A 25161-nucleotide genomic window follows, 5' to 3' on the forward strand; every position below is an offset into this window, starting at 1 on the left:
AAAGAGGCACAGAAGAGGGTTGCCAGAAGGAAGGGGTTTGAACCTGGGAAAAACCCAGGCTTCTCAAATCTGGGGCCCATTCTCTGCTCCAGAAGTCCATAAAGCTTGCCAAAAATAGTTTGTTTTGTCCTGGGATATTTTCCTTTTTTGAAACAAGGTCTACGTGGGCCAGGACAGTCTAGAACTCCTGATCTTTCTCCCACACCTTCCAAATGCTAGGGTGACAGGTGTGTGTCACCATGCTCAGCTTGCATGCCCATTGTACAGAGGAGGAAACTGAGGCTGGGGGGACCTAGGGAGAGAGACCTGCAGGGGTCAGAGCCTCTGAGCAGAGCATAAGCGCCCCCGGGATCCTAAGAAGCTTTGGGTTCCAAGTGGGAGGAGCATCGTGGGAGCACCGAGACCCGCGTCCGCGCGGTGCGGCCCCGCCCCCACGGGGGACGTGAAGACGCGGACCCCGCGCAGCGTGGGGACATGTGACCGACTGCAGAGGCCGCGCGCTGCATCCCCGGCCTGGCCGCGCTGCTGCGCAGGACGCGGTGAGGCGCGCGCCGAGGCCTGGGAGCACAGCCCGGGAGCACCGCGGGGCGCGCGAGCAGACGCACAGCCGGACGGCCGGGGCGGGGTCCCCGCGGGGTCCCCAGCTTCACGCAGAAACGAAACCGAAAGAGGGGACCGAGGGAGGCGGAGCCTCGCCGGCGCCACCCAGCCCTGCGGGGCCCGGACCGGGGCGCGGCCAGGTGTGCAGCGGCCACCATGGCTCAGGACGGCGTAGAGGTAGGACAGCCGCGCCACCGGCGACAGGCCGCGCGGGGAGGGATCCGGGGACACCCCGACCCCCGGGCCGCCTCCCTCCTCCATCCTGGGCACAGCGGGGCTGCAGGGTCAGAGGTCAGAAGGAAAAGGGGTTACCTGGCCTGCATCCCGCCGGACCTCAGATTCGCACCCGGGAGTCTGGGACGCGCTGCAGTCCCCACCACCCCCCTCCCCCAATGCCTGGAGAACTTTGGATTTTTCCAGGAAATGGCTTAAAGGGAGGGGGGTTGGGGATGAGGAGGCCAGAAGCCTGGGTCAAGTTGAGGAGAATGAAGGGACGGGCGCTGCTCCCCCGTCGCCCCCCACACCAGAGTTCACCCCAATCCGTCCCAGTTGGAGAAGAGCGTCAGGCGCCTCCGGGAGAAGTTTCATGGAAAAGTGTCCCCCAAGAAGGCAGGGGCTCTTATGAGGAAGTTTGGCAGCGACCACACCGGAGTAGGGCGCTCTATCGTGTATGGTGAGTCAACCCAGGGGAGAATACTGAGTGGGTGTGGTTTAAGAATCGCTGTAGCGACCCTGGCCCCCTAGACGGGAGGCTCTCCACCGCCTGGAACTCCTACACACCCTTCAAGAGCCCTTCCCATATTTTCCCACTAGGTGTCAAGCAGAAAGATGGACAAGAGCTGAGCAACGATTTGGACGCTCAGGTAACCTGTCCTCCCTCTCTCCCCACAGGAAGGGGAGAATCCCTCTTCTCTCCAGCAGAAGGAACAAAACCACAGCTGTGAGAGCCCATCTCACTATGTAGGTTCCTCCCTTTTCCCAAGCAGTAGGTGCTCATTCTATGCGGGTTATCTCAAATGGAGGAGACTGAACAGTCGGATAAGGAGGTCCTGGCTGCTGAGGAAGGCTCAAGGGAACTCTGCCTTGCTCTAGAAGAAAGGCTGGGCCGGGCTGGGGAGGAAAGGGGCCCTGATGGAGAAGGGGTGAACGGACAACTGAATCCATGCAGTCGCTTCCGTGGCTGGTATTCCGTGTATTGAACTTGCTCGAAAGACATACTAGAGTTCTGTTTTGTTTGAGATAGGGTCTCACGATGAAGCCCTGGACTGTCCTAAAACTCACTTTATAGGCTAGACTGGCTTTTAACTCACAGAGATCCACCTGCCTCTGCCTCCCAAGGCTGGGGATCAGAGACCTGCGCCACCATGCTGGGAACCTAAAAAAAGTATCTGACATATCATATTCTTTAAGCTTCGGTCTATAAACAATATGACAAATTAATACTAGAAGGAAGTCACCTTCACGGAGAGCTCCCAAGGGGGAGGGCCTCCAGGCTTTGGTTCATCTCCTACCTCTCTGTCGTGCAGGCTCCCTGGAGGCAATCCTAGTATACACAGGACAGCTCAGGGTTATGGGACCAGCATTTGGCTTCAGGGATTCAAACTTTAGCCATGTGTAATGAAGTTTGGACCCAGAGATGCCCCTCTGTGAGAACCCATGAAGAGAGAGGGGCTTGCCCACAGTCCCCATCAGCCATTCAGACCTGCAGCCACGTGGCTGCAAGCCCCCAAACCCAGAACCTTTTAAAGCCTTGTGGCCAAGGAGCTGAGAGGTGGCTCAGCTGTTGAGAGCACTTGCTCTCACGGGGGACTCTAGCTCATTCCCAGCACCCACATGGACGGCTAACAACTTCTTCAGGTCCGGGGGATCTGACAGCCTCTTCTGACCTCCACGGGCACTACACATGTACACAGGGAGACACACATACACATTTAAAAACTTGAATCTTTAAAGCCACGTGGCATCAGAGTTCAGGTGTCATGGGTGGCCTCTGCAGATTGAAAAGTCATACAGGGCTCTGAGTTGCATGGGCCACGATCACTGACTGATTTCAGATCCTGGACCGTCTTGAAAATGAGACTAGCAAAAGTATTCACTTTTTTTTTAAAAAAAAAAGGTTTATTTATTTATTATGTATACAATATTCTGCCTGCTTGTATGCCTGCAGGCCAGAAGAGGGCACCAGATCTCATTAGAGATGGTTTTAATCCACCATGTGGTTGCTGAGAACTGAACTCAGGACCTCTGGAAGAGCAGCCAGTGTGCTCTTAACCTCTGAGCCATCTCTCCAGCCCCAAGTATTTATTTCTTAAGGATATTTGGGACATTGTGCTTTTGTCTAGGCTTCCACTTGGGTCTTCTTGAATTGTAGGCAATGCTGAGCCATGCCCCAGCCTTTGATTACCTGTGGTCCTCCTTCCTTACCCTCCCAAGAACTTGAATGACTGGATTGTGCCACCAGACCCAGCTCCGGTGGCACAGAATAGCTCTCAACACAGGCAATAATGTTTCATGTTGGCTGCATCTATATAGAGCCAGGATCCTGTCTCCGGTCCAGGAGCCCCATGCAGGCTTCTCCCCCATTAAACACGGGGATAGCACCCTGAGAGCCTTTCCAGTTTCTGCACTCCCCTTCCGTGTCTCCCCTCAGGACCCACCCGAGGACATGAAGCAAGACCGAGATATCCAGGTGCGTCGGTGGCTGGGCTGAGGCAGGGTGTGGACAGGGAGGATGGATACCTACCCATGGTGCAGCAGTGCGAGTGTTCACAGTGGGCTCCAGAGGCAGAGGTGACCCTGTCTGTCCCCATTCATCCACGTTGCAGGCAGTGGCCACCTCTCTGTTGCCCCTGACAGAAGCCAATCTTCGAATGTTCCAAAGAGCCCAAGACGACCTCATCCCTGCTGTGGACCGACAGTTTGCCTGCTCCTCCTGTGACCATGTGTGGTGGCGCCGTGTGCCCCAGAGGAAGGAGGTGCTGCCCAAACTTATCTTGATACTCCACTCCTGATCTGTCCAGAAATGTTTCTGACTCGTGTGTGTGTGTGTGTGTGTGTGTGTGTGTGTGTGTATACATCTCAAGACCAGAGTTTGGTGGTGGTGTCTTTCTCAGTTGCTCCACCCTATTTTTTGAGACAGGGTCTCTCACCGAACCCTGCGGCTCACCAGTCCGTTAAGGGGTTTGCTGCACGGCCCAGGACGCCTCCTGTCTCAGCCTCCCCAGCACTAGGGTCGTGTGCAGTTAGCCATGCTGCCTCTTAAATGGGTGCTGTGGGTTTGAACTCACGGGCAAAGCTCTAGCTACTGAGCCAAATCGCCACCTTTTGCATTCATTTTTAGTATTTTTAGGTTTATTTTATACATACTAGTATTTTGTTCACATATGTGTCCGAACACCACAGTGACACATGGGTGCTGGGAACTGAACCCGGGTCCTCCGCAGGAATAACAAATGCTCCTGACCATTGAACCATCTCCCCAGCCCCTTTTTCTTCTCGTTGAGAGGGTCTCATGTAGCCCGGGCTGGTCTCAGATTCAGTATGTAGCTGAGGATGACCTTGAATTTCTCATCCTCCTGCCTCCACACCTGGCTCATGTGGGGCTGAGGTGAGAAGCAGAGGCGTCACGCATGCTAGACAAGCACAACTTCAATATCCAGCTGAACTCATTCATTTGAGTCGCTGACTTGAGAAGTCAAACGTTTGACTTTGACAGCTGGGGCAGAAATCAAACCCAAATCTGGTTTCCTAACCTCTTTTCTTTTTTTCTTTAGACAGGGTCACTCCATGTAGTCCTGGCTGGCCTGGAACTCTCACAACCCACCTGCCTCTGCCCAAGTGCTAGGATTAAAGGTGTGCACCACCACCGTGCCCAGCTTGGCTTCCTAATCTCTTGATAATTAGTATGCTCCTGATAAGGGCTGAGCTGTGGCTCCAGTAGTCTGAGCGCTAGCAGTGCACTCCTGAAGCCCACGTACCAGGCACAGGGATGCAGCCTGGCATCCCAGCTCTTGAGCGATGGAGACAGGAGGGTCAGGAGTTCAAAGCTAGCCTGGGCCACGTGAGACCCTGTCTCAGCCCTGCACGTTGGCCCTTTCCTGCCTTCTCAGGTGTCAAGGTGTCGCAAGTGTCGGAAACGTTACGACCCAGTGCCGGCCGATAAGATGTGGGGCCTGGCCGAGTTCCACTGCCCAAAGTGTCGACACAACTTCCGGTGAGGGTCCTGTCCCACCCCAGCCCACCCTCGGCCCAGTCCCAGCCTCATCCCCTCCTCCTGTCCCCTGGGGGAGGGCCCAGCTGCCCCCTCAGCCCCTTACAGCCCTGCTGGCCCCCAGGGGCTGGGCACAGATGGGGTCCCCATCACCCTGCTACGGGTGCGGCTTCCCTGTGTATCCCACTCGGATCCTGCCCCCACGCTGGGACCGTGACCTGGATCGGCGCAGCACACACACCCACTCCTGCTCAGCTGCAGATTGCTACAATCGGAGAGGTGAGGCCCTGGTGCTCGGCCTACATTCTGCATCCCCTGTGCACCGACCCCTGGCTGCTCCCTCCTTCCCTGAGTCCCCCATGGCTCCCTAGAGCTGACTGCTCCCCGACTCCTCCCATGGAGTTCCCAGCAGCTCCATAGTGTCCAGCCTATGAGTCCCATGGCCCCCACGACCTGTGAGTCTGTCTTTGTAGCCACATTCCCACCTCCCTAAAGAGTTTGAACACCTGTAAATTTTATGACCTCTGATCCCTGTGTCATACGGCTCCAGTGGTCCCTGCAGAGCCGCAGACCCCTCTCACCTCCAGAATCTCAGCAACTCTCTTTCCCCTAGAGCCCCATGTGCCTGGGACTTCCTGTGCCCACCCCAAAAGCCGTAAGCAGAACCACCTCCCCAGAGTGCTGCACCCCAGCAACCCCCACATCAGCAGCGGCTCCACGGTGGCCACGTGCCTGAGCCAAGGCGGCCTCCAGGATGACCTGGACCATCTCATCCTGGAAGACCTGAAGGAGGAAGAGGAGGACGAGGAGGACGGTGGGCCCCGAGAGTGACCCTGACCAGACGCACACAGGAACGGCAGACACGGTGTGTGGACACCTTGTGTTGTTATAAGATACTGGCTCGAGGAGATAGAAATACCCTTGGGGGTACTAATGGGACAGTCACAACTGCACAAGCCGGGTCAGCATAACAGCCTTCTTCAGAGAGTACGCCCCACCACGGAACTCGGCCCAGTAGACCCCGTCCTGGTAGCGGCTCCGGTAGTGACCTCCGTGGTACCACACACCATTAAGGTTGGAGTGGGCACAGGCGTGGTACCACCAGCCCCCACGATGGTACAGGGCACAGTTACCTGAGGGCAGAGACAGAGTTTTTGTTCCTACCAAAATAAAAGTATCTACCAGCACTTCTTTGTGCAAAGCTTTTGCAAGCATCCCTCAACCTTCCATATCTTATTGAATAGAAGCCCTAATCCTCCATCTCCTCACCAAAATAAAAGGCTCTGGCTTCTCACTTTCTTCTTCAGAGTAACAGCCTTAATTCCCTATCTCCTTACCAAAATAAGAGGCATGCTTTTCCCATATATTTTGCAAAGTAATGTTATTCATTCCTTTGGGGGGGGGCTTCTGTTTCCAGATGGTTTATCCCAGGTGGACTGGCACACACCTGTAATCTCAACATGTGGGAGCAGAACAAAGAGGGTCTAGAGTTTCAGATCAGCCTGGGCTCCACAGTGAGATCGTATCTCAAAAATAAACAAACGTGGACTAGGATATAGCTCAGTGGTAGTGTGCTTAGATTGCAGAGTGGGGGGAAGAGGGAGCAGCTTTGTCCCCACCGAAAGAAGCTTAGCTTTCACTCAGCCCTTCTCACAGTGCAAGGTCCCTAGGTCTTAGTCAGCAGAGAAGAAATCGGGGCTCTCCGCGCCCCTGGCCTCCTGATGCTGAAGAACTTACCTGTAGCCCAGGCTGGCCTTGAACTCCCGCCCCTCTGGCCTCCATCTGCTAGAGCTGGGACTCCAGGCCTGTGCCACCACACCCAGCTCACCAGAAGGAAACCTGACACTTAGGTTTAGTGTAGGTGCCCACAGAGGCTAGAAGTATGGGATCCCCTGGGACTAGAGCAACCCAGTGTGGGTGCTGAGAACCTAACCCTGGAGGAATAGTTTGTGCTTTCAACTGCTGAGCCATCTGCACCTCTCAGAAGGGAAAATTTGACTTTACCGCTTTTCACCCTAACAGGATTAGCAATCCCATCTTCCTGCCCTCCCACCAGAATAAAAATTCTCCCTACCAGAATAGGAGTCTCGGTCCCTGTCCACAGTGCTGAAAGGTTTGTCGTTGTGCCAGGAGAGGGAATCTCCGGCATCGCCGTGGTACTGGCCAAGCCGCAGACGGTAGTGGTCACTCTCAGGCTCCAAGGAGAAGCTGTCATAGTGGGCGCGTGCCCCGCGGCCCCCCCAGTCCTCTAGGAGGACCAGCAGCTCATGGTCCCCACGGCTGGTCACCTGATGCACGGGTTCCAAGCCCAGCCAGTATTCCCCATCTGGCCGCCCAAAGCCCGCCTGGAAGGGCGGGAGGAACAGGAGGTCAGGATGGGGTATCCTCAGCCAGCCTCCGTCACCCCTGCCACAAGCACCCACCTTGTAGTGCTGCCAGTTGGTGAAGAAATTGACTGAGCCATCTTGCCGCCGCTGGATGACGGTCCAGCCTCCACCTTCCCGCTGCTGCTCACACCACACAGATACCAGGCGCCGGCCCAGCCGCAGCTCATACACCCCGCTCTGCCTGTGACCTGCCCCATGAGCCTCTGCGCAGTCCCGCCATGGACCTGTGACAAGGTACAGCCTGAGCCAACCAGGCCCTTGCTGGATCAGGGCCCTGACTCCCACCAGTTCCCTTACCCAGATAAAAGCCATCTTCTGTCTCCCTCTGAGGAAGAGCCATTTCCTTACCGTTTCTTCTCTCAAAAATCATGGTCTTATGAGCCAACTTCTCACCAAAGCAGAGTCCTAACCTCGCATGCCCTCATAGAATAAGTACCCATGCTTATTTTCTCCTCTTCCAATTTCTCACTATATTAAGAGGACTGGTTGGGGATGGAGAAATGGCTCAGTGGTCAAGAGCACTGGCTGCTCTTCCAGAGAACCCAGGTTCAATTCCCAGCACCCACATGGCAGCTCACAACTGTCTGTGACTCCGAGATCTGACACCTTGACACAGACATATGTGCAGACAAAACACCAATACACATAAAAAATAAATTAATTTTAAAAAAAAGGACTGGTCTTGTTTTGTTTTTATACTGCCGGGAGGCTGCGGAAGACCTTGGTGCTCTGCCAGTGAGCCACATCTCCAGGCTGTTCTTGTCACAGGCTAACAGCCCTTTCTTGTCCCCTCATTTCCCCTGGTCCCCACACTATGAGGCAAATCCTAACTCTAGAATTTCCATCTACCCAGATGGCACTGGAAGCCCTAGGTCATCATCTCACGCACATCCCATCGGGCCTGCCTCGACTTACCCACTGGCCTGGTGGAAACAGCAAGGTGCCCAGTAGGTGGGGTAGGAGACGGGAGCTCCTGCTGCCTCAAGTTCTGATCTCTCCGGTTCTCTGGGGTTCCGTCCAGCCTCCTGCTGGTGTTGCCAGCACTGCCCACTAGATTCAGAGGAACCAAAGGCACTAGAGGCAGTGGCAGGACCTGGGACCATATAGTCAGAAATAATTAACCGTTCCTCAGCTGAGGAGGCCAGCCATCCCCTGGCATGGGGAGTGGGGAGACAGGCAGGGTCAGTAGAACAAATCTTCCACCAGATAAGCAGACAATCAGACAGGGCAGTGCCTCAGATTTATCACTGCCTACCAAAAGCCTAACTCTGGACTTCTGCTGGTGAGGCGTATGTGCAAAACATGAGGGGCAGAGAAGGGCACTGGTCTCCTGCTCTATCCTTCTCCCTGTTCCCTAGATATGGGGTCTCTCATGCACTTGAGCTGGCCTGGCATCCAGTAAGCCCCAGTAAACCTTCATCTGCCCACAGCCCTGGGGCGGGCACACACACACACGCACACACACACACACACACACACACACACACACACACACGCAGGCCCACCACAGCTCACAGCTCTGGGGCACACACACACACACACACACACACACACACACACAGGCCCACCACAGCCCTGGGGCACACACAGGCAGGCCCAGGCTTTCTGTGGTTCTGAGGATGGGAGCTCAAGTGTGCATGCTCACACAAAACACTAGTCTTAACTGTTTCCCAATCCTGCTTTGTTGTGTTTGGGTTTTTGTTTCAGAAAGGGTCTCACTCTCACTGGCTGGCCTGAGACTTGAGACAGCCCTCCAGTCTCCGCCTCCTGTCCTAGGGACAGCCCTCCAGTCTCCGCCTCCTGTCCTAGGGGTTACAGTTGTGTCCTATGCCTGCCTGCCTTTCCTCTGTGCTCTTACACTCAGAGAAAGCTGGACGATTCCCACTCTGCTGTCGGTCACAGCTTCACTGCACAGATCTGCTGAGTTCCAGCACATGGACCCTAAACAATGTAGGAAAATCTGCAGAACTATCACGGATCCAAAATTCAGGGCCAACTCTGGGGGTGTGGTTGGTTCAACTGTAGAGCAGTTGCCTCACGTGCAGGAGGCCATGGATACAACAAAACCACCAGGAATGAAAACCACAGCCCAAGCCAGGCCTGTGGTCAAATGTTTGTCATTCCAGCACTTAGGAGGCAGGGCGTAAGAATCAAGGTCATCCTCAGCTACCAAGAAGTTAGAACCCAGCCTGGGCTACGTGAGTCCATCTCACTTGATCTTAGCCAAAAGGCCGAGAAGTAATGAGAGTCCATCTCAAAAAAAGAAAAACAAAAAAAATCCTGATGACAGAAATAGCCCAAAGTTCAGAAGCCTCATATAGTTACAGGAATATATTGTCTTGGAGGCTAGACGTTGGTTCAGCAGTTAAGAGCACTGGCTGCTCCTCCAGAGGACCCAGGTTCAATTCCCAGCACCCACATAGTGACTCACAGCTGTCTGTAACTCCAGTTCCAAATCGCTTCTGGCCTGTCTGGACACTACACACCCACACATGGTGCAGACATACATATGTGCAGGCAAAACACCCACACACATTAAAATGGAAATCTTTAAAAACAAGATCGGGGAAAAAAAAAAAGTATCAAAAGCTAGGCGGTGGTGTTGCACGCCTTTATTCCCAGCACTCGGGAGGCGAGGCAGGTGGATCTCTGTGAGTTTGAGCCCACCCTGATCTACAAAGCGAGTTCCAGAACAGACAGGGAGGGCTATGCAGAGAAATTCTGCCTCGGAAAAAAACAAAAGAATATGCTCTCCTTGTGTATGGTGAGCATGAGCCTCGGCTCCTGCCAATATCCTTCTTGGGAGAGGAGGAGGCTCTCCCCAGCCGTTTGCCCGAAAAAGCAGAGGGTGGCGCCACAGGCACCGGTTCAGATTTAGGACCAGTGATCGCGCGCCGGAGGTACCTGCTGCTGGCCCCGGTCCGGGTCGGCGCACGCGCGCTGCAGGCGGCCCAGGAGGCGGCTATGCTGGCTCACAAGCTGCGCATGCTCGCGGAGCTGCGCGTCCAGCTGCTGCAGGAGCGCCGCCGTCCGGTGCGCCTCGGCCTCAGCGTGCAACGCGCGCTGCGCGAGCAGACTGAGCGCCGCAGCAGGCTCCGCCTCCGGGTCAGGCTCCGCCTCCGCCTCCGCCTCCGGCTGCAGTTGCGCGCGCAGCTGGCCCAGGCGCGTGTTCAGGCCGCGGCTGTGCTCACGTAGCGCGCGCACCTCGCCCGCGAGCGCACCTCCCTCGGCCGCGCGCCTCTGCAGCGCGCTCAGCAGCTCCTCCTGGCGGCCCACGCGCAGGCGCAACGCGGCCAGCTCGCCGTCGTGGGAGGCGTCGGCATTCCCGCAGACAGCGCCCGTCGCCTTCTGCGGGGACAGTACCAGCGTGACGCGACATCGCGCGGCACCTCCACGTGCCCGCCAAGCGCCCAGCAGGAGTAGCAGCTGCAACGTGCACAGCCTGACAGTGCCCATAGCCACCTGCAGCGGAGAGGGAGGAAGCCGTTGTATTTTAGCCCAGACTGGTCCCAAAGCTCCCATGTACCGAGGAGGACCATGAAGTCCTGATCCCCGAGCTTCACCTCCCACGGTGTGTGTGTGTGTGTGTGTGTGTGTGTGTGTGTGTGTGTGTGTGTGTGTGTGTGTGTGTAACCCTAGGCCTCACTCATGCTAGGCACCTCACCTCCCACAGTGTGTGTGTGTAACCCTAGGCCTCACTCATGCTAGGCAGCTCATTTCTAATTTGAGACATATCACTATGTAGCCCAAAGCTGGTTCCGAACTCGTTAGATGGCTGGTGTGTGCCGCCATGCCACGCTCCACACTGTGTCCACACCAGATTAATATTCAAGGCTCCCCATTCCTGCCCTTGCAGAGCGCACACCAAGGTCCCCATGCCATCCATCCCCCAAACATTCTGTCACACACACTTGCACCTGCTCAGAAGGTAGCAAGAGTGCAAAGACACTGGGGTTGGACCTCGTTTTCGATGCACTGAAAAGAACAAATCGCAAGGAGGCCTGTGAGGGTGGCATAGAAGGAAAGGGAGTGAACGGAAGCCGGGAAAGCCGGGAGTGAAAGGCCTCTGCTCTAAAGCACTGGGAAGGATGGAGTTTCTGAGCTAGAGACTGGGTGTGTGCGGTAGCTACAACAGCCCCTCATGCAGGAGCTCCTAAGCAGGGGCCAGGGTCTTTTCTTTGTCTGGTACATGTGGCTGCCTTCTCGGGCAAGCCTAGAGTTAAACAAGAGGCCTGGAGACCCCCCACACCCCATATCCACATCAAGACCAGGAGTCCAGACAAACAGCTACCCATCACCGCTTCTACCCCGCTCTCACCTCTCACAACCCAGACGCTGACTTCAGTGAGGTCTGCAGCAAGCCCACAAAATCTGAGGAAGACCTGAAGGACTAGGAGGGCCTCTGAGCTGTGTGGGTAGAGGAGGCTGGAAGGACAGAAGAGAAGGCTTGGAAACCACCCAGCCCCCAAGTCCAGGAGCACAGCAAGTGTAAATATTTAGTATTTGTAGTGTGAGAACCCAGTCAGGAAAGCCAGATCCCCTTGCGCAGGCCTCCAGAGTGTGATAACAGGGGCCACTGCCCTCCATGAATTCCCTCCTTTCAGAGGCTCACAGAGCATGGGAGGCCCTGCACCGCAGCAGACCTGAGATCCAGACTCAAACAGCTATGACATACTAAAATGACAGCGATGGGTATCAATGAGCAACCTGCCTGGTGTTGGGGACACCCTTAGGGGATAAAGCTTGTTCCTCATTTAATCCTAGCAGCCAGGGTTGGGGTGTGACTCAACTGTAGAGCCCCTGCCTAGAATCCCCCAGGGAGGGGCTGGGGTGTGGCTCAGGGGTAGAGCCCCTGCCTAGAATCCCCCAGGGAGGGGCTGGGGTGTGGCTCAGGGGTAGAGCGCTTGTTAGGTCCTGGGTTGGTACCCAGTACTGCAAGAAGAAAACAGAACCTCAAGGTGCGGTCAGTGGTGCATGCTTCATCAATTTACCTGGGAGGCAAAGGCAGTTGGGTATCTGTGGGTTCCAAGCTGGTCAGTGAGCCCCTATCTAAAAACGGGGGAGGGGGGTGAATGTTAGATCAGGATTGATGTGAAAACAAAAGAAAGAGGAGCCCAGCCTCCACAGAAACACACTGCCCTTACTGCTGAAGCAGACACTGCCAAGGGACAGGGGCTTGGGGTTTCGGAGGCAGAGGAAGGACAGAAGTTTTATCTGTGTTTGTAGTCTCGGGCCGAGAGATGCCAGCAGATGTTTTTATCATGTGCTGACCTTGTCAGGTTTCTCCTGGCTCCTGACTGCAGATGTTCTCATCACTATGTAGGCTTTCTTGTCAGGCAAGGTGCTCTTAGCGGTATGTACAGAGAGCTCCCAGTGCTGTTATCAGTATGAGCAGGGAATTTGTAAGCAATCTGGGGCTCTTTGTTTTAGACCATTGTCTATGAAGAGACACCATGACCAAGGCACTTACATAAGAAAGCATCTAATTGGATGTTTGCTTACAGTTTCAGAGGGTGAGCCCATCATCATGGCAGGGAGCATGGTACCAGTCAGAGAGACATGATCCTGGAGCAGTAGCTAAGAGCTCACATTTGATTCACAAGCAGGAGTAGAGAGAAAAACACTGGGCCTAGAGCAGTTTTTAAAACCTCAAAGCCCAGCCCCAGTAACACACCTTTTCCAACAAGGTCACACCTCCTAATCCTTCCCAAACTGTTCCAGCAACTGGGTACTAAACATTCAAATATATGAGCCTTACTCAAACCACCAATCACTAACTATCCGCTGGGTGTGGTGGCACAAGTCTTTATTCCCACCACCCACAAGGCTGCCAGGTGGATCTCTGTGTGTTCCAGGGTAATCAGGTCTACATAGTGAGACCCTATCTCAAAAAATAAAAAGAGAAGGATAAAATCGCTCACATTCCTGCCCACACTGCACCTTAAAAAGAAAATAGTACCAGGAGGTAATGGTGCACACCTTTAATCCCAGCACTCTCTGTGGATTAAAGAGGCAGAGGCAGGCAGATCTCTGTGACAGCCTGGTCTACAGAACGAGTTCCAGGATAGCTAGGGCTGTTACACAGAGAAACCCTGTCTCAAAAGAGAGAGAGAGGAAGGAAGGAAGGAAGGAAGGAAGGAAGGAAGGAAGGAAGGAAGGAAGGAAGGAAAGAGAAAATAGCTTGGGCCTGTATAGCTGCACTTGCCTTAGTGCCATCCAGTCCAACACACACACTGCACAGCACACACACTACACAGCACACACTGCACAGCACACACTGCACAGCACACACTACACAGCACACACTGCACAGCACACACTGCACAGCACACACTGCACCATGTTCACACTTCTCACTCATCCTACTACAAATTCTGTTTTTCTCTCACACAGTCACATTTTCATGTCAAGCCATGCAGTGACAGACCAAGAGCAAAAAATCCATATGGTCAGTTCCTAGAGACAGATTCCACTGTCAGGACCCAGGATCCCCCACCAGACCCCCACTGAGCTAAGTGGCCTCTCCTTGCTTAGTAAGGTCCTCAACTCCCCCAAATGGAGCACACTCCAGGGTCAAGAGAGGAAAAGACTGTTTGTTCCACACTAGAAAGCATCAGCCAGTTCTGGGCTACATCAGGAACTGCACAGCCTCTTTGCTTCTCCATTACCAACAGAGAGAAGAAACTTCTGAGTCACAGAAAAGGGCTAAAGGACCAGAGAGCTGAGAAGGCAGCAATAGGGCTGATATGGATGGAGACAGGGACAGGAGAAAGAGGGAAATTTAGAGAAGATGAAAAGGGACAATTGGCGACGCTGTTGTAAGGGGAGGGGTAAAAATAGGATGCTGGATGAGGAGGTGAAGAGGAGAAGCTAGATGCAGGCGCCTGGGAGGAGACAAGATGCTAAGCCTTAGGGTGAGTGTCCCCCCCCTTCACTGAAAGGTTATTTGGGGACGAGGAAAAAGTCAGAGTCCTGAGGCTAAGATGGGGGGGGTAAAATGGGAAGGGGGGCTGATTTGAGATTCAGAATGCTTGCCTTCCAAAGGAAGCTTTTACACTTCCAACCATCTGCAGACAGGGACCCTAGGGAGCAGAGGTGGCCCTCAGGATCTAGGAGACAGATGAGGGACCACTCAGGGCTCAATCCATTAACTGACTGAGCCCCACATGCCAGGGAGAGAGGAAACTTAGTTAGGGGTCTGTTCGAAGCCTTACAGTAGAGGAAATGGTTGTTAAAATACAACGGATGGGGAGATGGAGGCCAGCAAGATGCCTTACTTGGCAGGAGGATGCTGAGTGCAAGGCTAACTTGGGTTGCATGGTGAAAGAATGTGGAGGAGAAGGGAGAGACAGGAAGGAAGGAAGTGGAGGAGGGAAGAAAGAGAAAATGAGGGAAGAGCCAACCAGAAGATGTAAGAAAAACCATAAGGGGATTAAGGCGTGCACCACCACCACCACCCAGTTCACTTGTTACTCTTGTAGCAGATGCAGCTTCAATTCCCAGCACCCACACGGCAGTTCCCTCTTCAGGACGCCCTCCTTCTGGCCCCCAGGCACCAAACATGGAAATGGTACACAAACATCCATGCAGGCAAAATGTCCATACACATAAAATAATAATAATTTAAAAGATTTTTAGTGATCTGGCAAGAGGACTCAGTGAGTAGAGCATTTCCACTAAGTCTTCCGTCTCCAGGCCTCACAACTGTTTGTTACTAGTTACCCTCTGACCTCCCAATGTGCGCCTTGGCATATGTACGACCACAGGTAAATAAATGCAATTTATTTGGGAATGGAGCGGACGTGGTGGTGTAAGCCGTTAATCCCGGTGCTTGAAAGACAGAGGTCGGAGGACCTGTGTGAGTTGCTCAGCAAAGGCAAGCGGATCCAGAAGGAGGTAAAAGGAGAGAGTCGCACACCTTGCAGAAACTTGCAGGATTGGGATTCGAACCCTAAATGCGGCCCCGCGCCCGGCATGGTAGCCCTACAGCAATCCCTGTGAAGATTTACGTCTTAACTCCCCAAGAGACCTAGCACGAAAGCCCGGGGAGTGACGTCACTGGCGGGAGCGCCGGAAGTGGGGAGATACGAGCCACGCGGCGCCGGAAGTGGACCCCACTGAGCGTCCCGCGTCGGAAGTGAACAGTGTGCGCCGGAAGCAGCTTCAGAAGCAACCTCGTGGAGGAGCAGGCAGCATGGGGCAGTCGGGGCGGGTGAGGCGCCGCGGCCCCGGCGGGCATGGGGCTCAGGTGGGGTCGCGACCGAGGCCGGGGCGCTCACCGCCCGCCTGTCGCCCCTGCAGTCCCGGCACCAGAAGCGCGCTCGCGCCCAGGCCCAGCTCCGCAACCTCGAGGCCTACGCCGCACAGCCGCACTCGTTCGTGTTCACGCGAGGCCGGGCGGGTCGCAGTGTCCAGCAGCTCAGCCTGGATGTGCGGCGGGTCATGGAGCCGCTCACCGCCTCTCGTCTACAGGTCTGCATCCCCCAGCTCTCCACACTCCAGTCCCGGGGTTCGACTTCGCGGCGGCCGAAGGTTGATGGTTAAATCCAGTGGCACAATGCCTGCCTTCCACGTGGGAGGCCTCGGCTGCAGCACCGCTTGAACCGGGCATGATGCACAACCGAAATCGCAGTGCTCGGGAAGAGAAGCTGGCGGGGGGAATCTTACGTTGGAGGCCAGCCTTGGGTGCATACTTAGGTCTCGTGTGTTAAAAACAAAGGCACAAGGTGTGGGGTCGCAATCGAGAAATAACTCGGCAGCAAAGGGCTTGCTGCTAAGCCTAAGTTCGGTCCACCTGACTCACGTGGTGAAGTGGGTGAACCAACTCCCGAAGGTTGTCCTCCTGGCTCCACCTGTGCGCCCCTACACGATTGCACACAAAATAATACTTTTTAAAATTACTTAAGTGCTGGGCTCAGGAATACAGTTAAGGCTCGATACCCCCGGAAAGTTGGGGGTGTCAGAAATAACATCTTAGAAGCCCCAGTTTAAGCTTCCTTGCTCAATAAGAACTATCTGTGTTCGTTTTTGTAATTATCAGGTTCGAAAGAAGAACTCACTGAAGGATTGTGTGGCAGTGGCCGGCCCCCTCGGGGTCACACACTTCCTTATCTTGAGCAAAACAGACAACAGTGTGTACTTGGTGAGTGGACACCATGCCTTTCCCTCCCTCGGCCCCAGCTGCTCCTGTCTCGTGATGAACCCCCTGCCATGAGGTGTAGTGATGCTGGCTTCAAAGTAAACGCTCTGAAGCAATGGAGCAAGGCTTCCCTCGTTGCCCTATCCCAACCAGAACCCTCCACCCTCACTTATCCTTTCTCTGACAGAAGCTGATGCGCCTCCCAGGAGGCCCCACTTTGACCTTCCAGATCAACAAGGTGAGGGGTAGAGGTGATAGGCGAGCTCAGCCTACTGGGGAGGGCTCAGGTCACACAGCACAGAGGGTCCTCAGCCTCTCTCTACCCTCCCTTCAGTACACACTGGTGCGGGATGTCGTCTCCTCCCTGCGCCGACACCGGATGCATGAACAGCAGTTTAACCACCCACCCCTTCTGGTGCTCAACAGCTTTGGCGTCCAGGGCATGCACATCAAGCTCATGGCCACCATGTTCCAGAACCTGTTCCCGTCCCTCAACGTGCACACGGTGGGCCAGATCCGGAGCAGCTGCTGGGGGTGGGCAGTTGGGTGGGGAGACTCACTAACATGAAGTGACTAACTTTATCGTAAATTCAAAGGCAGGGCTGGGGTTGGAGTGAATCTGTTACTGAGATACAGGATCTTTTGTGTCTCAGGCCGGACTTGAACGAACTTCTGGCCCTCCATCTCTTGCATGTATACCTTGAGTGATGTACGAGTGTTAGTGATCAAACTTGGGCTTAGTTGGTGGGCAAGCACTCTACCAACTGAGCCACATCTTTGCCCGTTTTTCTTAACACAGGTCCTGTGTTAACTCAAGCTGGGCTTAGACTTGTAATCTTACTGCCTCAGCCAGCAGGGCTAGAGTTTCAGCTGCTAAGCCCCAGCCCCAGTGGTTCTCAGGTTAAGTTCATTATAAGGTCCACCTAAAAGAAGTCTGAAGATTGGCTTTGATGGCTCATGCACCCTTGACTTTCAGCCACTGCTCCAGTCTGTAGGCACTGGTTGCAGCCTCTAACACCTAGGGGCATCCCTGGTACTTGCCCCAAGTAACAGGTTGCTACTGGGAGGAATCAGTACTTGTTCCTGTCTGCATGCCCTGGCTGTAGCACTTGGCCCACGGGCAGCTCAGAGGTCCCCTCTCCCTGGCCCCCAGGTCAACCTGAACACCATTAAGCGCTGCCTCCTCATTAACTACAACCCGGACTCCCAAGAGCTGGACTTCCGGCACTAGTGAGTGTTGGGGGAAGGGAGGGAGGCACGGTGGGACACCCCATGCACCTGATGAGAGCTCTGTTGCTGAGACCTGTGATTGCTCAGACTCAAAGTAAACGCCCTGATGCATGCCCAGCGGGGAGAGGGCAAGGAGCTGGCCTTGGACCCTGTGACCCTTGGCTCCTCCCTCTGCTCTCCCACTGCAGCAGCATCAAAGTGGTGCCCGTGGGTGCCAGCCGGGGCATGAAGAAGCTCTTGCAGGAGAAGTTTCCCAACATGAGCCGCTTACAGGATATCAGTGAGCTTCTGGCTACGTGAGAAAGGCTTTGGGTGGGTGGCAGTTCCAGCCCAAGGGTTTCAGAGCCGGCTCGTGGAGCACTGGCGGTAACCTGCTGTCCCACAGGGGTGTGGCGCTGTCGGAGAGTGAGGTGGAACCAGATGGTGAGCACAATATCACAGAACTACCCCAGGCTGTGGCCGGCCGTGGCAACATGCAGGCCCAGCAGAGTGCTGTCCGACTCACAGAGGTGAGGAACGGCTCATGGCAGCTCCTACAGACACAGCCCTCAGTCTTGAGGCCAGCCTGATTCTCCCATGCGTGTATCTCCAGATTGGGCCCCGGATGACACTGCAGCTCATTAAGATCCAGGAGGGTGTTGGGAACGGCAATGTCCTCTTCCACAGTTTTGGTACGGGGACCGGGTGAGGCCAGCCTTTGGGAACAGTGCTAAGTCCCATTGTGATCTTGACACAGTGTCTGGGCTTCCTCGTAGTGCACAAGACCGAGGCAGAACTGCAGGCCATCTTGGCAGCAAAGGAGGAGAAGCTACGACTCAAGGCCCAGCGTCAGAACCAGCAGGCTGAGAACTTACAGCGCAAGCAAGAACTGCGCGAGGCCCACAAGTATGCAAAGGCTGTGGGCAGAATGGTGGGTGGGCGCCTGAGCAAGCCTAAACCCTTGTCACTCTTGTCCTCCAGGAAGAAGAGCCTGGCCGGCATGAAGCGAGCCCGGGCAGGGACCAATGGGGACAGTGATGCTGAGGACCCTGGGGCACCTCCAGAGGCAGTAGGAGCAAGCCGGGATGAGGAGGATGAGGATGACGCTGAGTATTTTCGCCAAGCTGTGGGCGAGGAGCCTGATGAGGGTGTGTGCAGGGGCTGAGCTGGTGACACCTGAGGCCCCTTAGTTCTTGTTGAGGACCCTAACCGTTTCTTTCCCTACAGACATGTTCCCCAGAGTGGGCAAGCGGAGGCGCCTGGGAGGACCTTCAGGCAAGAAGCAGCGAGGAAAGGAGCAGAAGCCTGGCTCAGGCAGGGGTCAGGGTGGCAACTGGCGGCCTCCAAAACCAAAGGGTAGATTCCAAGGAGTCAAGACCAAGCTGGGACCCAAAGCCAGACGCCAGGACACACGTCGGCCATCAAGAACCTGAGGCTGCTTGGCAGTGGATGAACCATAGATGTCCCAGATTGGGGCCCGAGAGCTGCCCTGGGCTCCAGTGTAGCCCGGTTTCCTTTCATAAAGGAGCTATCCAGTTCTTCCAATAAACTTGAACTTGGCACTTTTTTTGAGTCCACTCTCTGGTTGGGGTGGGGACGGGGCTAACAGTACTTAGTTGTGACTGGCCAAGAGACAGGCCCAGCCCAGATGGTACAAGGAGGAAGTGGGCTAGGTGGGAGGTGTCACCCTGACTGGCTGTGCAAGTCTAGGTGGACCAGTGGCCACACTGCTGGGAACCCAGGAGGTGCCTGTGACCCAGAGCTGCTGCTGTGAGGACCATGGCTTCCCTCTCAGGTAAGCTAGCACTCAGCCAGTTAAGAGACAGGTCTTCAGGCAATGGGGTCTGCAGGAGTTGGGGGTGGCCGGGTCAGAGCAGTTCCTCTGCACTGTATTACTCTGAAGAGGCCGAGTGTGCGGGAACAGTGCAAGGCTCTGGGATTGGGTGGAGTTTTTGGGAGATGGTAAAGCTATGAGTGCAGCCCCTGGCTGGGATCTGAGCAGCCGCTGGTTGACCCCACAGCTGGCAGGTGCCAGCAGGAGGGCAGTGTGGTGAGCACAGCCCTGGGTGGTGACAGCAGGCTCTTGGGGCTGCCCCAGTTTGTCTCAAAACCAGACTGAGTGTGACCCTGACCCATCCCACCTGAAGCTAGGCCAGCCGTTCCAGGTGGCGACAGGGACCTGCCAGGCTGCATTTGCACAGCAGGCCCACATAGGAACTGGTATGCATGCAAATGTTACTTCTGCCTACAGATACCAAGCCTTGCCTGGACAAATATGTGGAAGCTGCCGACCAGCAGTATAGGCGCTTTCAGGAGGGCTACCTCTGGGTCATCCTGATGGCAGAGTTCCTGGTGGCAACAGGGGGCAATGGCCTGGCCTTGTATCGCTTTATCACCAAAGAGCAAAGGCCCTGGCACCCAGCTGTGGTGTTCTCTGTACAGCTGGCAGTCAGCAACCTGTGCTATGCACTCACACTGCCTCCTCTGGCAGCCTACTTCTACCCACCGAAAAACTGGAGCTTTGGGGAGGTGGCCTGCCGTCTGGAGCGCTTTGTCTTCACCTGCAACCTGCTAGGTGGCATCTTCTTCATCACCTGCATCAGCCTCAGCAGATACATGGTGGTGGTACACCCTTTCTTTACACGAAGACACCTGCGACCCAAGCACGCCTGGGTTGTCACTGCTGCCAGCTGGGCCATGGCCATCCTGCTGGCTGCCCCCATGCTCGGCTTCTCCCACCAGAAGGGGCCCCAGTCAGACCTTGGGACCTGTAGTAGGCTCAATCCTGAGGCCTGTGTCAAGTGCCTGGGGATGACGGAGAACAGCCAGGTAGGGGCCTTCAGAGCCTACAGCTTGGTGCTGGCATGCCTGGGTGGCATCCTGCCTCTGCTGCTCACACTAATGGCCTACAGTGCACTAGGGTGGGTGGTACTGCGCAGCCCAGGCATGACCACAGCCCAGAAGCTGCATGTGGTAGTGCTGGTGACCAGTGGTGTGGCTCTCTACGCCTGCTCCTATGTGCCCTACCATATCACACAAGTGATCCATGTGGACGCCATGTTGCACTGGATGGCTCGCTGCCCCAACTTCACCAGTGTGTCACAGGCTGTGGCGGAGCTGGACCTGAGGGCCTTCTTTGGCTACCAGACAACACGCATCCTTGTGCCCCTGGCTACATGCATGCACCCCCTGCTCTACATGGCAGTGGCACCTAGCCTGGACTGCCACCCATGCCACCGAAACCCTGAGGACAAGAGCCCTCGCCAAGGACAAGAGCTGTAGCAGGTACAACCACTCCCCAAGGCCAGCTGAGCCCACGACCCATCTAACTGACGCCTCCTCGCCAGAAGATGGTCGCGACAACATCCCTGAAGTGCCAAGGGTTCCCCACTACCTCCTCACTAGTGGAGGCTGCCTCCCATCCCTTTACAAGATCACAGCCTGAAGGAGGGACCAGCTCCACCCCCGATGGGAGACCCATGAGAACAAGCGAGACATAAGTGTGTTTGGTGTCTGTTTAATGGAAGCTTCCTGTCCCTGAGGGTCCGGGCGACAGCAGCAGGCAACAGGTCTCTTACTAGTTTGTTGATGGCCTGGAAAGAAGGAGGTGGTAAGGATGCAGGTGGGGACCTGAGACTTCACACTCATACACCAGGGAAGCCCAGGCCTTGCCCACTTAGGAACAGTGGCATCAAGTCTGGCAAAGTTTTTTCCCAGAGCACAATAAAAGACCTTCCTTCAGACATTACTAGTGCAGGACCCATAGTGGGCTATGAGGATGTGGGAGCGGGGAGGGGCAGGGAGGATGTCTTACTTGGCCCATTCGACATTGAGGATGAGGTGGTCGTAGCCAAAGCCAGACACCCCTGCAATGGCGCGGGCAGCATCTTCCCGACGGTGAAAGCTGATAAAAGCAAAACCCTGGGGGCCAGGGGCAGAGAGTTGGGGGAGGAGGATAAGAAGTGGGTCCTAGGACCCCTACTGTCCAGCCACCCATTCCCCAGACCAGTCCACCCACCTTAGACTGGCCAGTGGTCTTGTCCTTGGCCAAGTATATGCGAGAGATGGAGCCAAAAGGCCGGAAGAGTTCCTGGAGGTCAGTCTCACGTGTGTCCTCAGACAGGTTAGTAACACGGATGGTGGCATTGTCATCGGCTTTGTGGGCAGGACAGGGTGAGGTGGCAGTGAGAAGCATGCCATAGATAGACCCCACGCCCACAAGGCAGGATAATTACAGGGTGTCTCGTTGTCTACTTGCTACCTAGGCTATTCCTAGCCTCTTACCTCTGCGGTTCGGCTGCATGGACTCCCCACGGCGACTGGCCCCATCCCGGAGACTTGGGGGCACATACTTCCCCGTCTTGTTCTGTGCGGCCTGCACAGGCTCCAGCTCTGGAAAGCAGTGGACAAAGTCACATTCACCCCAGAACCAAGCTATATATTCACCCAGAACCAACTATAAAGCATCCAGTCATCCTTTGGTGACCCAAAGGTTGCAGCCAGGAAGCTAGCAGCCTTCAAAGTCTCTGCTGACTGCATGGGTAAAGTGAACAAGCCGCAGGGCAGACGTGGTCCTGGCACCCACAGCCCAGCACTGCAGAGCCCCACGAGCAGGAGAACACCAGCCTTGCAGCACATACTGCAAGCTGCTCTGATGGGAGACAGACAGGACTCCATGCAAGTCACAGAGGTAGCTACCACAAGACACATCAGATTTCAATCTCTAGAGCCATAGTGAACCCAGCACATGGGTACTGCCTATACACACACACGCACTCGAGTAAGTCACCAGCCACACCTACATAGGAACCACCATGCCCCAAGCAAATGAGATGTCTATGACGCCCAGACACAGGCTGCTCAAACCTGACCAGAGAAAGAAAACAGCACACCACAGGAGTAGCTGAAGCCCCTCCCAGGTGTCCTATGTCCACACCTCCCGGCAGCTTCTCCTTCTCCCCAGTGGACAGGCCCAGCTGCTCAGCCAGCTCCTTCTGCATGGGCCCCAGTGTATCCTTGTAAGGGCAGCGGGTGGTCCAGTGGTCACCCTTGCAGATGCGGCAGGACACAATCTTCTGGCCCTTGAGCTTGTTCATTGGGTCTTCCTCCTCCTGGCAGTTTAAGTCCTGGTGGGGAATAGGGAAGGGTGGCTCAGAGGGGGCTTCTGTGCCCACCCCACCCCCACTGCACTTCTGGGTCTCCAGCTTCAACCCTGCTCACCTCTTTGCTAGTGATAAACGTCATGGAGACATCATCACTGACTGTGGTGGTGGCCACATTGGGCCCTGGTGGGTCAAACTCCGAGTTGCCAAACTTCTTCCAGTTCTGGGCTCACAGAAGGGTGGGGAGAAGTTACTAACAAAGGAAGGCAGGACTCCACAGTGTACCCCAGACTGACAACCATGTTAGGGCCTTGAATCCCACACTGTGATAACGGTGACAATTCCCACTTCCTGAACCAGGCATGGCAGCACATAACTGTCACCCCAAGTCAAACACTCCAGGAGGCAGCAGGGAGATTCAGAGAGGAGTGGCACACAAATGTCCACTGCCAGTTTCCAGACAGGTCCATGGGCCAGCTCCCCCAGGGATGAAGCTGGAGGATGCCCAGGAGTCACACAGATCACAGGAACCTTGAGCTAGCTAAACCTGAGACTCACCCACTTCCTGTAAAACAAGGACCACAAAGCTCCCTGCCTCCCTAGCCTGGTCTACACCTCGGGAAGCCAAGCTATGCTAAATGCCTGGCATGGAGCCTTACTCTCAGGGCGTTGCTGTCTTTCCTCCAGAAGCCCTTGCCCCTTGGTTAAGTGGAGCCTGCTTGTTCCTTCAGGTAGACAGGACAAAGGACTAAGAACCTAAGTCAGGACCCAGGAGGCTGAGGCAGAAGCATTCAGAATTTGAAAACTACACGTTTAACAAGAGCCTCTCAAAAATAACAAGAAACAAAACAACAAACCCAAAAGGGCTGGCTATGTCTCAGTCAAGTAACTAATGAAAGTACCCTTTGGAGTCCACTCCCAAGCATCACAATGAAAAACTGGCCAATGAGGCATGTCCTTTTAACCTCAGTGCTGGCCAGACAGGAGGCAGAGATGGCAGGATCCCTGCGGATAGAAGCCGGCTAGCATAATCTAGTTCCTGATGACAGAGGACCATCACAAACCAGGAGGAATGAGCTGGAGTAACATGACACTCTACACAGGAGCACACAAAAACGGGGGGGGGGGGGGGGGGGGGAGAAGGGGAGGTGGAAGGAGTAACCTCATCTACTCCTGGGCCCTAAACCTAATTCTATATAAACAAGAAAGGGCATCCCAAATCCTCAAGTCAGTCCTGGGGAACCTCTCCCACATACACACCAAAATGAGACAGGAGGGTCTCACCTTTCTCCTGGCCACAGCCTTTGATGCCTTCCGGGTCTCAATCCTGAAGGTTCTGACAATCTGAAAACGGAAAGGGGAGCACTTCCAGAATCTCAAGGCCTTCCTCGCCATCCAACCAACACTCATCCCTCATGACCTATCTGACCCTCTATGGCCATCTGAACCTCACCTTGAACTTCTTGCCATCTTCATCTATCTTGTACTCTGTCACCGTCTTTATGTTTCCGTTGATGACTTCCTTGGGAGGTGGCAGTGGGTCTGTGGGACGATGGCAGAAACTGAGTCCTGGGTACTGGGGACTGGCTGGAAACAGGCTTGAGGGTAGAAAGGGAGGGGGGGAGATGGCAGGGATGAATGTCGCTCACCTCCGGGCAGTAACTCAGGCTCTGGACTGGTGTCACCGGTGGGCAGAGGGATTCCTTTCAGGAGCTCGCTGGTGACACATTTGTCTGTCAGAGAGAATGCAGGGAGGAGGAAAAGTGAGCCACAGGGCTGAAACTTTCAAGCCAAGGTGGGGGGACTTTGGAGACTCTGTCCACTCCGGGGACAGAGCGCGGAAGGGGCCCACACAAGCTCTCACCGTCCTCGCCTTCCTCTTCCACCTGGTCGGCCCAGCTGGGCTTCGAGCTGCGGGGACACGAGATCGGTGAGCGGGTCCCGGTCCCCGCGCCGCCCAGACCACCATACACCCAGAGCTGCCCCCGCACCGCCTCTCTGGAGAGCCCGGCACCACCCCATGCTCACTCAAAATCGCCAGTCGGCATCGCGAAGTCTAGCTCCACGCAGCTCCCAGCCCGGGTAGAGAGCGGAAGCACTGGGAGAACGAAGCTTCCGGCGCCGCCGGTGCAGCCTAGAGCGGCCAGACCGCGGTGGCCACAGCGCCTCCCTGTGGACAAAGTGGACACGCGCGTCTCGTGCTCACAAAGCTGGAAGAGGTCCAGGAGAGAGCAACCAGAACTTTTTTTTTTTTTTTTTTTTTTTTGGTTTTTCGAGACAGGGTTTCTCTGTAGCTTTGGAGCCTGTCCTGGAACTAGCTTTTGTAGGCCAGGCTGGTCTCGAACTCACAGAGATCCGCCTGTCCCTGCCTCCCGAGTGCTGGGATTAAAGGCGTGTGCCACCACCGCCCAGCCTTAAAATTTTTTTCATCCTTTTTTTTGGGTGATGGGACTAGAAGTTAGTGTCTCAATCTACAGCTAGGATAGCCAGTAATTCCCGCCAATCTCCTGCCTC

At 55.2% G+C, this 25161-nt stretch overlaps 5 protein-coding genes and 2 non-coding genes across 13 annotated transcripts; 5 read left to right on the plus strand and 2 right to left on the minus strand.

Annotated features, from left to right (window-relative positions):
* Positions 1-466: 466 nt before the first annotated feature.
* On the plus strand, positions 467-7805 carry Shfl (shiftless antiviral inhibitor of ribosomal frameshifting). Of its 5 annotated transcripts, none has more exons than XM_038322927.2 (8): positions 467-777; positions 1150-1273; positions 1414-1463; positions 3251-3289; positions 3426-3575; positions 4710-4813; positions 4935-5089; positions 5424-6104. In XM_038322927.2, exons 1-8 carry the CDS (start codon positions 757-759, stop codon positions 5639-5641), a joined length of 861 nt encoding a protein of 286 aa, XP_038178855.1. In that variant the 5' UTR covers positions 467-756; the 3' UTR covers positions 5642-6104. The 5 variants fall into 5 exon arrangements, with proteins under 5 accessions (XP_038178855.1, XP_038178856.1, XP_038178853.1 ...); XM_038322928.2 differs by having other exon boundaries at positions 469-777; positions 1128-1273; XM_038322925.1 differs by lacking the exons at positions 467-777; positions 1150-1273; positions 1414-1463 and adding an exon at positions 7241-7805 and having other exon boundaries at positions 1470-3289; positions 5424-5675.
* Angptl6 (angiopoietin like 6) lies at positions 5679-15235 on the minus strand. Of its 2 annotated transcripts, none has more exons than XM_038322921.1 (6): positions 15116-15235; positions 11516-11622; positions 10102-10659; positions 8113-8290; positions 6885-7421; positions 5679-5943 (listed from the first exon to the last, which is right to left on the minus strand). In XM_038322921.1, the coding sequence occupies exons 3-6, from the start codon at positions 10651-10653 to the stop codon at positions 5753-5755; spliced, it is 1458 nt and encodes a 485-aa protein (XP_038178849.1). In that variant the 5' UTR covers positions 10654-10659; positions 11516-11622; positions 15116-15235; the 3' UTR covers positions 5679-5752. The 2 variants fall into 2 exon arrangements, with proteins under 2 accessions (XP_038178849.1, XP_038178850.1); XM_038322922.1 differs by lacking the exon at positions 15116-15235 and having other exon boundaries at positions 6885-7155; positions 7234-7421; positions 11516-11660.
* A 66-nt stretch (positions 15236-15301) lies between these two features.
* Positions 15302-19111, plus strand: LOC119809714 (suppressor of SWI4 1 homolog). 2 transcript variants are annotated; one of them, XM_038322762.2, is made up of 12 exons: positions 15302-15409; positions 15499-15669; positions 16238-16339; positions 16524-16574; positions 16671-16841; positions 17490-17566; positions 17755-17862; positions 17952-18075; positions 18159-18237; positions 18322-18451; positions 18527-18693; positions 18773-19111. In XM_038322762.2, exons 1-12 carry the CDS (start codon positions 15392-15394, stop codon positions 18976-18978), a joined length of 1404 nt encoding a protein of 467 aa, XP_038178690.1. In that variant the 5' UTR covers positions 15302-15391; the 3' UTR covers positions 18979-19111. The 2 variants fall into 2 exon arrangements, with proteins under 2 accessions (XP_038178690.1, XP_038178691.1); XM_038322763.2 differs by having other exon boundaries at positions 16527-16574.
* On the plus strand, positions 16381-16463 carry LOC119810945. Its single transcript, XR_005284881.1, has one exon. It is a non-coding gene; the product is annotated as a small nucleolar RNA SNORD105 (small nucleolar RNA).
* LOC119810953 lies at positions 17605-17683 on the plus strand. The gene has a single exon (XR_005284889.1). It is a non-coding gene; the product is annotated as a small nucleolar RNA U105B (small nucleolar RNA).
* A 213-nt stretch (positions 19112-19324) lies between the features above and the next one.
* Positions 19325-20827, plus strand: P2ry11 (purinergic receptor P2Y11). Its single transcript, XM_038322140.1, has 2 exons — positions 19325-19340; positions 19797-20827. Exons 1-2 carry the CDS (start codon positions 19325-19327, stop codon positions 20825-20827), a joined length of 1047 nt encoding a protein of 348 aa, XP_038178068.1.
* A 219-nt stretch (positions 20828-21046) lies between these two features.
* Positions 21047-24772, minus strand: Eif3g (eukaryotic translation initiation factor 3 subunit G). The gene is made up of 11 exons (XM_038323178.1): positions 24676-24772; positions 24512-24558; positions 24297-24380; positions 24101-24189; positions 23932-23991; positions 22766-22870; positions 22482-22671; positions 21830-21937; positions 21564-21700; positions 21360-21466; positions 21047-21138 (listed from the first exon to the last, which is right to left on the minus strand). Exons 1-11 carry the CDS (start codon positions 24693-24695, stop codon positions 21123-21125), a joined length of 963 nt encoding a protein of 320 aa, XP_038179106.1. The 5' UTR covers positions 24696-24772; the 3' UTR covers positions 21047-21122.
* Between the last annotated feature and the right edge of the window lie 389 nt (positions 24773-25161).

Source organism: Arvicola amphibius, chromosome 3 (assembly GCF_903992535.2).
Source record: "Arvicola amphibius chromosome 3, mArvAmp1.2, whole genome shotgun sequence".
NCBI classification, from domain to species: Eukaryota; Metazoa; Chordata; class Mammalia; order Rodentia; family Cricetidae; genus Arvicola; species Arvicola amphibius.